The sequence below is a fragment of the Nicrophorus vespilloides genome, unplaced genomic scaffold (genome assembly GCF_001412225.1).
Source record: "Nicrophorus vespilloides isolate i.1.1-1 unplaced genomic scaffold, Nicve_v1.0, whole genome shotgun sequence".
Taxonomy (NCBI): domain Eukaryota; kingdom Metazoa; phylum Arthropoda; class Insecta; order Coleoptera; family Silphidae; genus Nicrophorus; species Nicrophorus vespilloides.
The window spans coordinates 305,807-321,261 of record NW_017097135.1 but is presented as its reverse complement, the minus strand read 5'-3'; the positions used below and the strand labels follow the sequence as shown (position 1 = coordinate 321,261).

At 30.1% G+C, this 15,455-nt stretch overlaps 1 protein-coding gene across 2 annotated transcripts in view; it reads left to right on the top strand.

Moving 5' to 3' along the window:
* Positions 1-13,013, top strand: part of LOC108559070 (protein bric-a-brac 1-like) — a 192,733-nt gene extending 179,720 nt beyond the window's left edge. The window contains exons 3-5 of one of the 2 annotated variants that reach the window (XM_017916199.1): positions 7,588-7,851; positions 8,001-8,149; positions 12,108-13,013. In XM_017916199.1, coding sequence (XP_017771688.1) covers positions 7,588-7,851; positions 8,001-8,149; positions 12,108-12,749 — 1,055 coding nt within the window. In that variant the 3' untranslated portion in view covers positions 12,750-13,013. Of the gene's footprint in view, positions 1-7,584; positions 7,852-8,000; positions 8,150-12,107 lie in introns of both variants that reach the window. The other variant, XM_017916198.1, reaches the window with a different exon arrangement.
* The last annotated feature ends 2,442 nt before the right edge of the window (positions 13,014-15,455 follow it).

Sequence of the window (15,455 nt, the reverse complement as noted above, 5' to 3'; positions counted from 1 at the left end):
CATTTCCTGTTTCACTATTGTATCTTGGTTAATTTTTGCCTTCACCAAAGCTACATTTGTATTATCGGTCAAAAATTTTGGGCAAGCTTCACGAGGTTCGTTCTCCACAAAAAAATGTCCGGTCTGAAATCTTTGAAACAATTTGGAAATAGTCACAACGCATGATACATTCACTCCATATGCATTCTGGCATTCCTGGAAAAGAACGACAAACAAATTTTTGCTGTGTTGGTGGTGGAATTTCTAACAACCTTACATCACTAATCTTGCACTTTCTTCTATCCATTCTTACAGATCTTCTTGAAATTTGACATGACATATCGTTAGACTATAACAAATTGAGAAACAACTTTTGCTTTTTCAGAAACAAATTAATTAATTTATTTAAATTAGATAATTAATCTAACTTCGAGAAATTTTTCTGAATGTTTGTTAATAGAAATATTTACGTGATCTTGACTTATAATTATTATATATAGGAAGCATTTGTAAATATAGATAGTTTCGTAATATAAAATAATTATTCAATATGAATGATTAATGCAGATATTAAAAATAAATGATTGATACTAGTGCGATGCAATTGAAAATTAGAGGTGTGTTAAAGAATAAATCAGAACTTGATTGATTTGATGAATAGATGAAGGCGGAATGGGACAGGATGGATGAATCGAAGTAGTGGACGATAAATAAATAAATGAGCGAGTAATAAGTAATGAAAGGAACGTGGGGTGTTCGGTGAAGGAAGGGGGTATTCTGTGAGTTCGCTAGGGAACCGTGGTTCTCGGGGGGAGTTCGGTCTGGTCGGTAGGTGAATAATTTTAATTAAATAGATAATAGTTTAATTATCAATCCGTGGGGGATGATTATCGACTGACGGTAATAATATTGCTGATACCTGACGAATCCGATTTTAATCTTTAATGATTCCATTACTGCGCGCCGTTCCGAGGTCTGTAGCGATGCTAATTTATTTAACTACTTTGTTATTTGAATCTCATTGTTATGAAATAATGATATTTTTAATTGTTAATTGGCCGGCGGGCGGTCGCCGCTCGCAGAGCACGGCGGCCGCGAGGGGCGGAGGGCGGTCGATACACAAGACGGACTCCACATCATCATCATAGGTGGCCTCCCGCGAAACACTCCCTTGTACATACATATACATGCTATGTACCTATACCTATAACTATACAGAGTGTTTCATACAACACATTTTATATTCTTAAATTTCAATTACAGTTTTAAAATCTCTATAATAACCTTTGTCGCAATAATTATATCTAAAAATTGAAATCCATGATTAACATTCATCACTTTCTTTCATTCAATAATTATTAATTAACAATTTATGCAAAATTTGTAGCAGTAGTACATTTATAAAAACAGGTGACCAACATTTCTAACGTTTTTTATTTTAAAGTTAGTCAATCGAATGAACTGTGATCAATGTAAAATTTGATGTGTTGAACACTCGGTATATTGGTTCGCCTTTAATTAATTGAATATACGATTACAAAAGAAACGAACCAAAAAGGAGAGGAGAAAACGCACCGCACGCTAATCACAATAATACACAAGAATGTTTTAATATTAAATCGATTCGAATGTAATTTATCAAAATTGTACTCGCCACAAATTACATTTCCAATTCGTCTCTTTCTTTATTTCTTTCCTTCTCTTCTCTCCCTTTTCCTTCCTCTCTCATTTCCCGTCCCGACCTCTTTTTTATAGCTCCCTTATCCTCTCTCTCACAAACACTCCTCGTGCTCCCATTGCATAAGATTACAATAATTGCAAAGCCACAATGGTATAATATGTACGGGCATGCAACTACATCTAATTTTGTTGTTTTTATCTTCTAATATTTATTTACAATTTACTCCATTTGAACTCAGACAAATAATATTTATTAATCATTTTCACAATATTATTACATTATGTAATTAAAAATTTAATTTGAAAATTTAATTAGTAATCTAAAGCTAAAATTAACATGAACAACAATTATAATGAAACAAGTATTTCCTAAATAAATTAGTATCTAAAAGTTTAGATACATAGTTTATTCTTATCACAGAATCTAAATTATTTGTTAACAGTTTATTCTTTAAAATCTAATACATTGATTATAATGATAAACTTTAAACTAATATATGATGATTCTTATTGGATCATTCATTAAACCTTCTTTATTAAAATTTAATATTTTGTTATGCAATTTACATATTTTTTTTAATTTGTCAAAATTCTAACTTGTTATTTAGTAAATTGATGTAATTTTAAAGATGAAAAATGTAGAGCGGAGAAAGTGAATATCAAATAACAAATGTAAAAAATAAATAAGCGGAAGTGAAGTCGGTAAAATTAATATTGCAAGTGGCGTCACGTTTAAAAACGTCCGGCCGACGTTTTTCAATCATTTATTCATGGACGCCGTTAGTGTATAATACGTTTTGTTAATTTATTTAATTAGTTTACACTGTAATTGCAGGTTTAACATGGCGATCATTATAAATTAATTCCGATGAATTATATAACAGTTAATTTATAAAGCAACATTAATTTTGCGTGTCTGTGTCGGTGTGTGTTTGTGTATATGTATTTGTAGCGAATTGGGTTTGTATGTGTGTGTGTGTATGTGAGTGCTGCAATACTCGAAATTGCCAATTCCGTATTTACATATTGTATATATCTATATAATATACATTAATGGATTTATTAATTATTTTATTCAATTATTTATAATTATTATCATAATTCACAGTCAACAAATTTTTTGAAACAAAAAAAAAATGTTTATAAATGCGTAACCTGATTTTGTTTTACCGTTTTATATCAATACTTGTGTGCGATTTGATGGCGGCGCCTCCGCGAATTTGCTACTCGAAATGTTCGTAACTCTTGTAGCTTTTTAATGCCGAGAAAACATCGCCGTTTTCGCAACTCCGAAGCAATAGCTCGCATTTTGAGTGCTTACTTACTTTTTACTACAATTGTTATTGTTATTTCTAATAATATAAAACCGAACACTGCTTACTACTCCTTAACAGTGAAACAGTTAAATAAAAGTTTACAATACAAGTTTTTCGATCTGTTTTAAATGCAAATATATAAAAAATAGGAAGAAGGAATAATGCTTACACAGTGTTTAATTTTGTTCTGAAGGAAAATATATTATCCTACGATAAATTAATAAAGTTTTTTAATTAAATTTTGTGCAACACTTACGATGTTTTTTGATATTCAAAATTATATGTAATAGAATAGTTTATTTTCTTCTCATATTTTTCAGAATAGTTTCCAAAACTTTTAAGTTCTCTATTTGCTTATATATGACCTATCCATCCTCCATGTACTCCTAATATTTGACTTTGTTCGAATGCGTACAAAAGTTCTGTATCATAGTGAACGTGACATACACCGAATTGAGTTAGTTTATATTGATATTCCATCTTTCTAACCATTCCGTAATTAAATCACGATTTTCATGCATGTGATACGATTCACTTCACTCGTATGGCTTTTGAAGGAATTATACACTGTAAATTAACATAGTGTTGCTATAAATCAATTCAAATGAACTGAACTTGCATTGTGATTAGTAGTTGGTACATCTTAATGATGTGTCCCACATCATTGATACTGAGGTTATAGCAAAAACAAATTTATTGAATAAATATGTTTTTGATTACTTTCCAATGGTGTAAAATTTTAATTTAATATACAGTAAAACCTCTTTTTGTGCGGTAGATAGGGACCGCATTAACAAAATTGCATATAACAAATAACTTTGTACAATACATTACAAAAACTTAGAAAATACATCAAAGATTTACGAAATACATGAGAAAGTGCATCCAAATTTTAAATTACATATGAAAACATTTTAAAAACATTTAATTTCTCATTGTACATATGGAAAAAAAAATCAAAATGCTCATACATAATTCACTGCTACTAATCCAAAACGCGCATCTTCTTGTGATGAATTGGTTCAAAATCGATTAACAGAATCGTACATATGCACACTGATAGAAAACATTACAATGGTACCAACACCGTTGGAATTGGTGGGTTTCATATACCGCATAAAAAAGTACCGCACAAAAACATGTTCAACTGTATTCTTATTCAAATTTGCTGAACCATTTCTCATTTTTTTTAATGAATAAAACTAATATTGTCTTAATATTAAATCAAGTGGGCAAAAATTTATATTGAAATCATTAAATGGTAGATGCATATGATAAATTAGATATATTTACGTTATTTAAACAAAACAATACAAAGAAGTGGAGTAAAGTGCATAAAATAAATAAATAAACAAAGCGCACGAGTAAATTGTAACAACAACATTCATAAATATTTGATATGAAATTCATTTGCAGAATTACAGTGTAGTTTTGTTTCTCGTTCTTTCATTTCATCTTCATCATTATTCTCGGTCGACCGCACACCATATTTTTTTTTCCACACAAAGTTGTTTTAATTTCAATATTGCGCGTTTTTCAGTTTCGCATTATTTATTAAAATATCGTGCATTCAATGGATTAAATAATACCGTACACCTACCGTCATATTATCGATCACAGCACGCGAACGATATGAAGAGAGCGAGAGACCAAACACAGAGGCATGTGATTAGTACGAGGAAAGAGAAGGTATCGGAGTGAGATGGAGTGCAACAATTGAGTTCATTGCGATTTTATTATTTATGGTGTTATGGACAACTTATATAACATATTGTCATTAAAACATATCAATTTATGGAATTTTAATAAGCCTTTCATTTGAAAACACACACACACAAGTCTACTCGCAACCATCAATTTTACATGTTCATTGTGTTTTTCCCTTGTCTCCACTAAAATTATCGCAAATTGCTAATTTAATTATTAATTGAATCGTTTCCTAGAATGGATTCCCATTTTTCCATTTAACCACTCTTGACTTATTAACATATCACTCTCACAATCAAATCAACAATTATATAGCAATAATGGTATATAATAATATGACTTTTAAATGCTTTCAACTTGATGCTCAGGAATTTAAATAGAAAATATTTTCCAAAATATGAGATTTAAAAATTGGAAAACACAATTTACTTGTTATTAAAGTATTAAGTAAGATTGGATAACATATTTATGAGAATTTTAACAAGAAAATAGTATTATCATCGGACTATGAGGGGCACCCTAATTATTCTTTACATAAAGAAGTGTGTTTTCCTGTGTGAAAAATACGGTACTTTCATAAAACAATGCTTTATATTAATTATTTTTTAAATATTTAAATAGATTTTATATTATTGTATTATTTCATGAACAAATGATGTGTAAATGTAGTCGTTGTAATTGGATTTAATGATGTCGTCCTTTCTTTGGGAATATAGGTGTTTGTCGGTGCGTCTCCTCTTGGTGCACTTGCTGGATGCCGTTGTAAAGTTGAAAAATTGCCGAATTAGTATTGGATAAGTTTTCTCGTTAGTTTTATGTTTGTTCCTTAGTTTGTATAGTGTTTTTGTTATTGCCGCTTCCTTCCCCTAAAACAAAAGAGAACAACAGCAACTACTGGAAAAAAAGATCCTATACATTTATTACATTCTTCTCGAAAACAATAACAATTTTAGATGATTTGATTGCTTATTGCTTCCACTTATTTCTCGCTTTATTTCTTTGAGTTTAATCTGCATGCTCAGTTTAGTTTAGTATTATTATTATTAATATTATTTTCATTTTTTTTTTTCGTAAATGTGTATATATGTTTTGTCATCGTTTTGTTTAATTCCTTTTCTTTTATATAATTTTTTTTTAATTTTCGTTTTTTTTTTCTTTGCTTCTTTTTGTTTCGATCCAGATATTCCGATCTTATTAAAATTTAAGTCACCAACGTGGACTCAGGACCAGCTTAGGGAGGCAATGGATGCGGTGGTAAAGCAGAAGATGCGTTTTACGCAAGCATCTCATAAATACGGTATCCCAAAAGGGACACTGTACGATAACATTTTAGGAAAAACAAAGCGAATGGCAGTTTTGGAAGAGGCGGGTTTAAATTCGTCGGAAGAAGGTCAGGTGCTAGAGTTCTGTTGCGGCGTATCGGTGTCGCCTTACAACAGAAGGACGAAAAAGTCCCTGAACGCGGTCCTGAACTTCGTCGAGAAGATCAGGAGGATGCGCGATCCGGAGTTCATGTTCTCAGGTCTGTCGGGGTTCAGGTGGTGGTGGGCCTTCTGCAAAAAGCACAGCATCGTCTCGCTGTACTACGAGTTTAACAGTTCTTCCGGTGACGGAGGCTCCTCCAAAACAACCTCACCGACGGCAGGCGCGAAACTCAATAACGATAAAGAGCTTTCTTTGTTCATAAAAAATGAGAACAAAGCGAAAGAGTTTAGCGCGTTCGAAGCGAACCAGTTTTGACTGTTAAGACTGACGTAGCGATTTATTACTTACTTTTTCCATTATTTGTTTGTAAATATTTAACATCTATCGTTACTATATACATTCCGTTACTTTTGGGACCAAAAAAATGCCGCTTCCAAAACCCCCATACGTTTTTATTTCTTTTCATTATTATAACTTCCTTTTTTTTATTATTTTTATTTGTTGTGAGCTATTTATGCAATCTAATTACATAGCTAATAATGCCTGCGTGTTGCTATACGATTGTATTCTTGGACATGCGATATGCTGTATTACATGTTTAGTTTAGTTACATTTATTTCTACTCATTACTTTTATGTTCTCTGCTCAGTATCTAAAGGACATATAACTAAGTTAAGGCGCATTTTACTTTAAATTCCAAAAATAAATGTTATTTAAATGATATTATATTATAATACGCATGTTTAGGTTCCTATTAAGTTTATTAAGAGGAGAATTAAATTGTATTTTATTTTATATAATAATGTTTTGTTATATATATATATACTTGTTCGGAAATTCTAAAGTATTTTACATATAAAAATTGAAGGCAATAATATTGTTTAAAATAAATTTATGTTAATTTGTTTATAATTATATATATATAGATTATATTTTTTTTGTAATAATTATTATGTTTTCTTTGGATATTTTATAAATATATTTGAATATTGCGAAAGAAACTCATCTTATAGTATAGATAAGTTTGTTAGTATGTCGTTCATAACTTGTAATACTACAATTAATGTTGGAAATTCTCCAGCTATTATATTTACGCTGTTCTCAATAAATAATGGAGTTTACTAAGAAAATAACGTTTTCGAAACAAACGTAAACAATAAATATACTAAAAAAATATAATTATTTGTCGCTTCCTTCACAACTACGAATCGTCGATTAATAAAATGCATTTAATAAATTGTTCTCTGCCACAGCCGGACGAGAAATGAAATCGAATTTGTGTTTTTTTTTTATTCTAATCTATGTAAAATGTTTTCTTTATATGTTTCAGATTGTTTTATTGTTATTATAGTTTTGGTAATCAAATTTTTATTAATACATTATATTCTATTATTATTATTATTATTATTATTATAACTAGTATTAATGGCGTGCTATAGATTAATTGAATACTAATAGTGTTCGTTATTTCTTTCAGCAGACAGCTATCAGTACCAACTGCAGTCGATGTGGCAGAAATGCTGGAACACGAACCAGAGCCTCGTTCACAATTTGCGCTTCCGGGAGCGGGGACCGTTGAAGTCCTGGCGACCGGAAACGATGGCCGAGGCCATTTTCTCCGTCTTGAAAGAGGGATTGTCTTTGTCGCAGGCCGCGAGGAAATACGACATCCCCTATCCGACTTTTGTCCTGTACGCAAACAGAGTACACAATATGCTGGGCCCTTCGGCTGACGGAGGTTCGGGTGAGTTCCAACGCCAGAGACACGAAATAGGGACTTGTAAGTTCTATTTCCTGTTTTGTCAAGATCCGCTTCTCAGGACTTTCGAAAATTCACGCAACTCATTGTTTTTGTTTGTTTGTTTTGTTTTTCGTTCTTCTCCGTCGATGCAGACTTGAGGCCTAAAGGACGTGGCAGACCGCAAAGGATCCTGCTCGGCGTCTGGCCGGATGAGCACATCAGAGGCGTTATCCGTGCGGTCGTTTTCCGAGACTCTCATCAAATTAAGGAGGAACCCCATATAGGATATCCCAGATTACACGTAAGTCCCTTGAACACTTCAACGTAAATCTTTGCTCGCTCGTGATCTTTCATTAAATCTTCTTTATTACCAATATACGAGGTTATTTGAATTTATTACATTTCTAAATCTAAAAAAAATACATTTCTAATTTATTATAAAACTATATAATTATAAATTACTTATTCGTTTATTTTACAAACAATCTAAATACCTCTTTATCAACTTTCAAATATTTGAATTCGTATTTTTTAATATTTAAAAGCATTCTACATTAATCGTGTTTCTGGGGCAGAAATACCTCGGTTAATAGTACTTTTGACCAATAAATTTGTTAAATATTCGTATTTCCAATTCGACATTCGCTAAAACATTAAATTGCCGTCCTATATGTAGGCAACCAACATTACACTATTAAGGAAAATACATAAAAGCTTCTTAATTAATGAATATATACTATTTTACTCACAATTAATTTAGTAAAAATCTGATATATTTTTATTTAAAAAAAAACTAAATATTGGGTGAAGTAAAAAGTTCTGAGCATTTTGTCTCTTACATTGAGACCAGCCTTATGCAAATAGTTCCAAACGGTTTTCTGGCTAATCTACAATGGAATAAGTGCAGGCATGCCAGTCCACTTCAACGATTTCCTTGATTTTATCAACATTTTCGACGATTGGCCTACCAGAAATGTCTCATCTTCAACGTCTATATTACCAGAACGGAAGCGTTGGAAGCAACGCTTTGTTTTGCAAAGAAGAATGTATCGAATTTTTTTCTTTTTTTACCTCCATTTTGGAACGCTGTAACACATAACCACTACATGGAATCACTATATACATGTTATGTCGCAGTATAGAATGACAAGGTGCAACATATACATCGTGAGGTATGGCTCACTAAAGCCATGTAACGAAAAACGCTCAGAACTTTTTACTTCACCCAATATAATATATAAATAAGTACTGTACTGCCCATTAGATATAATAAATTATATTATTACATAAATAAAATATTAGATTATTTATAAAGATGAGAACATAAGTTAAGCAAGCAGGATAATATTCTACCGCTAACTTTTTATGAACTCGAGATTAAAATAACTCTTGAAAACATTATAAGTATATACTCATTTGTGGATCAAGAGCCTTGTCAACCAAATATTAATGTAAAATAGGAAATAACCGTATTAATTTTATATAATCTCGTGTTGCGAGAAGAGTATTTATTAAATTAGAGATCAAGAGGTAATTTAAAAAACATACATACCTATGCTCTTTTTATCACAATCCAATTAATATTTAAAGGGCTTTTTATCAAAATATTATATAAATTTTGTATTTAAACCATTTGGAATTGATAAATTATTGTAAAAACCAGACCATCCGTCATTTCATAATTAACTTACAAATTAATTAAATTGATTTACTTACCGTTACGAAATCACTTCAAGTTCACATTAAACACTACAGTCTTGCTTAACTAAGTAATTGATTATCAAAACGTATTAGATTAAAGTAAATAAGTCATTCTTTAAATTTCAGAAAATCTCATTATATGAACATAATAAACTTGTGCGCATTTATATTTTCGTTGCATACACTCATTTTCCACTCCACATTTATCAGATCAGTGTAATTAATTAGTAACATACATTAGCTTATTGAATCACATAATATGGCACCATTCGAGGCACAGCCAATTATGTATTTATTCTACATTCAACCTACTTTAGTTGTGTTAAAATTCATTTGAATTAAGAACCAAATCGAATTGAGTTTAATAGCATTTTTCCATATTTTGTATTTCCATATCTGCATTTACTCTTCTAAGTAATCATGTTAATGAATTCTGATACATAATAGTTCGATTCTATTTAACTATAGCGATACGCTGGTTGTCCTATACTGGTAGTGGTCTCCATTCAATGTGACACATGTTGTTTAACTATTCGATACACTTAGTTATTAATTTCTATTCAAAATGCGTAATGGAAATATGAAATCATATGAGTATTTCTTAAATTTTCCGCTTACGAAAACAACACATATTTATTATGGAATTAATGCAATTCTTCCTTTCTATAATTACAATCTAATGTGACCTCTTTAATTACATTCTGCACAAATGCTTTGTAGTATAAAATACATTATTTATATAAATAAAAAAACACATATAATATGCATCGTAATTTGTTGTTGTTAGTTCTGTTTTATTTTTGTAGCGGAGGAAATCGTATAGCTTTTTAGTTTGTTGTTGTATTTTTTTTTGTTCGCTCAATTTAAATGTAAAAGCTATTACGCGGCAAGAAAAATAAATATAAAATTTAATACACATAATTGAGCTTGATCATTGAATCAATCAATTTCGATGCTATTACATATAAAAAAACAAAAACAACAACACTAGTAAAATAAATATAAAGCAATTTTCAATAATTGTAAAATCAATAATATCGCTTTATTCTTATTATTAATTACGTTCGGTCGATGCCGTAATTAGATTATTAATTTCTAACGTTTTTTTTTTATTATTTACTTTACGTATCCATTTGCAAGGAGACATGTTACATAATTCCACATAGCCTTATTTAATCATTTTTTTCTTTTCTTGAAATGGACTAAGTGCTGCAATTAATTCATACAATTAACCGATCGATAAATAAATGATATTTGTGGACTTTTTTTTATGTCGTAATAAAAATAATGTGATAGAAATGTTAAGAAAACTGTAAATCACATTATAAGTAAATGTAAATTTACTTAACAATGAGTATAACCCACATAAATGGAATACATTTGATGATTTACAGTTACCATTAAAGTTATCATCGATTTATTTATTACGTTGAGATGTATATAAAAAAATAAGAAATGACTAAAATATATTGTCTGAATTATTTAAAATCGCTATAAATATTAATATATAATAATTCATAGTTATTCTATATATGTTTAACATTTTCATTTGAAATTAATATATTCTTCAGTGCAATTTTGAATTAATTTATAAATACCCTCGTTTTTGCGGTCAGACATGCGAGTGAATTATTTATAGCATTTTTCATGCATTTTCCATCATTTGTTAATTCTATTATATATAAAACGTTAATGTAGATAACAAATGTTACTTATTTATAGTGATTATCATTGTATAATTGTACATAACTATTATATATGAATAGATTACTATACTTTTCAAACACTATTATATAATTATGTAATTTTTAATGCAAACAAAATATCAATATTAGGTAAGCAAAGTAAATAGAATATATTTATTGTAAATATATATTGTTTCATATAAATGTGCTTATTGTGCTTATGTAATGCATATTACAATAATATCAATACAAGATATTTTCACCACAATATTGGTAATTATATATTCATACAATTATCTTGTCGATAAGCATAATTTGAGATCGATTTATAAATCTTACATTATTATTATATTTGTGGTTTCGTAATATTAATATATTAAATAAAATCAACTTACCTTAAAAAATTCACTTAGTTTTATACACTTGATTTTTTAAATACTTTTCTAATTAAAAAAGTGTTCGCGATGTACTTAATCAATTGAAATAAATATTTTATAGGAAAAGATCATATTTTGATTTGGTTCTCTAATGTTTGTCTTTTGATGGTATGGTACTTTTTTTTTATATAATAATGAGTTATGATTCGTTGTAAAGCCAACGTTTTTCATTACGCATACAAATGTATTGACTAAACTGAGATGAGTGTCAAAGAATAGCATACTTGATTATTTATAGTTTCAAGTATCAAAATGAAAAAAAATGGGATGATAAGAGGATAATTTCTCTTTTTAGTCGCCTTTTACGATAAGCAAGAGTTACTTTGGTTGTATTCTATAATTTAGCCCCAACCAAAGAGCTTCATTAGTAGTTAGTATCACTTGAGATGTGGATGAGGTGTTTGTTAATGTTGGGTTTGCTTTTGTTTGTGTTTAGGATGGAGTGACAATACAGAGCTACCAGGGAAACTCATGCAGCAATGGATCTGACCCAAACGTATCCCCAGGAGCGGCGGCAGCAGCAGCTGTAGCCGCCGTGGCCCATGGTCTTAGACAGCAGATGTGCAGCATGGTAGCAGCAGCACAACATGCGAGCACCGCTCACGATACAAACCCTGTAGCCAGTCTCGTGAACTCGTTGGCTTTGGCAGGTCACTGTGGATCGGTGACGATGCCCAGCAACGGTGTTCCTCCGATGAGTATAAACCAAATGACTTCGATGAGCCACATGACCTCGATGAGGATGGCCAGCCCTGCTGGTAGCATACAAGACCTAAGAATAAGCCCAGCAGGATCCGGACTGGAGAGTCCCATCTCATCGCCGCTGGGCCTTACCGTCTCCAGCACAATGGATAGCGCCCTCAACCTGGGCATGGGCAACAACATGGACGTGGGCATCGGCGTCTCCGGGATGACATACAAACCGGCCCGTTCGTCGTTCACCTCTCCAAGGCCCGAGAATCTCTTCCAAGAGGACATAGATGAGCTGGTAAAGCCCATCCACTCGAATGCGCCTCGCTCCAAAGACTCGATCGCTTCCATCAAAATGGAACCAATGGCGGAATGTCGAGGCGAATGAACACGGGCGGTGTTAAAATGTAATGTGATAAATTATTATTAGTTATATGCAACCTCTCGACTAAAAACAAAAGAAAAAAAATAATTACTCACAAACACAAACCAAAAAAAAAAAAGGTTGAAGTTTAGAATTCTTTCGAATACAAAATTAAATAGAAGCGAGCAACAAATGCCACAAATCCAACCCCCATCAAAGGCGTGAACAAAAAAAAAGAGAAATCCCCCCCTAAAAAATATAACTATATTTATATACCTAAACACAAAAAATATAAAATAAAATTAAAAAAAATAACGCTTCCATAAAAAAATATATATTTAAGTCGGGGTCGTTTTGGGGTTTTTGTCCCGCGCTGATTTATAAAGTAAATAAATAAAAAAATATATATATTATATACTCTTCTAATTTAAAAATTATTAAAGTTTTATTGATTAAAGAAAAAACTGTTAAAATTATATATTTCGAAATTTTAGAGTAGCGAGGGAGAAAGATTTTTTGGACACTTTTTATAATAAACAAATAAATTAAAAATTATTATTGTAAATTTGAAGACGGAAGTAAAAAGAAGAAAATTAAATTTAAATCGGAGGAGTTACAAATTAAGAAAAAAAAACTTTAATCTAGCCAAAGTTTCGGCCAGTTTCTATTTAAGGAAAAAGACTGTTGTGTATATGTATACAATTTTTCTAAATTCAAAATTAGAGTTGCTATTTTCATCAAACCAAATCTTTAACCAATGGAATGGAGCAAATCGCAATTTAGGAAGCTGTATTTTAACTATAATTGTTTAGATGATATATGTTTATTGGATGAAAAAATTCGAGAATCACATCACATTTTACACGGGATCTCCGAATCGTCTTGTATACATACGACTTTTCTATTTTACTACATAAACTTTTATCGATGCGTGAAATTATAATACGCATGATTTCTTTTAATGATTACAAACATTATTTTGAAAATGATATAAATTAATAAAATAAAAAAGTCAAGAATTATTTTTTGTTCTTTTAAAATGATGAAAAATATACTCAGTATACACGAAGTTTGGAGAATCCCGCATTCGCACTACGACAATCCTTTTGTTAATTGATTTCCCCCCCTTTCGGAACGTCAGTTACTCGATTCTGAAACATTTCTTTCGAACTTATAAATTGAGAAACAAAACAAAAATAAAACAAAGAAAAGTTTCTTTACGATGGAAGCATATACGTTTTTCGGGCCCAAAGCGGATCACAGAAGTGGAGAGTCTTGGACGAAGAGGAAAAGAATGCAATAAATACGATATTCTAAATAGGATTTAATTAAGCAGAAGAAAAAAAAATAAGTAAACACGAAAAAAATACATAACCCAGGCACCTGTACACGTAACAAATTACTATCCCCCAAAAAAAAGTTATTAAAAAGATAATGGAGTAAACAAGATACGAAAACCTGTATAAAAGAAAACAACCCCAAAAAAAAACACCGTTTGTTTTGTTGTTGTGTATATTTGTTTTGTTTTATTTTTTTAAATTTAATTTATATTTTTAATATAATTTTGTTTATTCTTTCACTTTTAATAAACTTACTTTTAACGAAATGCATTTATTAATTGTGAAAGTGTGCAGATGCTATGAATCTTTAATTAATTTTAATTTATTGTTAAGAAACGCTAAAACAGAATTCACTGTATAAATATTGTTATATCGTTTAGTCTTATGTAATGTATATTTTATCTTCTTTTCGTGCGTAAGGACGTGTAATTAATTAACTTTTGTTGTTGTGAGCACTAAAAATAACGTGAACTCGGTAAAGCAACTGAACAAACAAGCATAAAAAATAATGAAGTTATACGAAAAAAATACACACCAAAGTCATTTCATGTTTGAAACAAAACAAAATAAGGTAGCGAAACGAAAAGAAATCACACAAAACTCATGTACAAACAAACTAACAACTCTGTTAACTCAAATTTAAGCGAAAGATATTCAAGTAATTTGTAAATAATATATGATATATATATATGGAGTAACGGAGACTCGGAGGGAAAGAAAATTCAAATTTCGTTTAATCTTTCTTCGACGATCCTTTGAGCATATTCTGTTTGGTCTTTTATTTTAGTGTACGGATGCGCATTCATAAATATTATTACCCAAATCAATATAAAATTATATGGATATATTAAATAGATAGATAGATTTATAAAGAAATAATAATGATAATGATTTAAACAAGAATAAAAGAAAATACACATAATAATATTACTATCGCTGGATTATGTCAGTGCAATATATTATATAAGGATAGTTCAGTTTCCTTGTTGCTCTTGCGCAATGTGAGGAATCACCAAGGAAACTCAGCAGCAGCAGCAACAAACATGAAAACAAAACGGATAACAATTTAGATGCATAAATAACCCTTTTATTCTTTTCTATGTTTAATAATTATAATCAATTGTTTTATTATTACTATGTTTTAGTAAGTTTTCTTTTTGTTTTGAAATGTTTAATTAATTGTGAAATAGGTCAGTCTTTATCAGTATTTGTAACGGATTCCAGCTGGTCTCTTTGTAATTTTAATTTATTTAGTAAATATTGTAATTATATATATATATATATTGATTAAACAAACAAAAAATAAGATTATGATTATGAAGAAGAAAAAAAAACAAAACTTGTATAGGTATTTAATACACTGGAGTACATATATATATAAATAAATAAA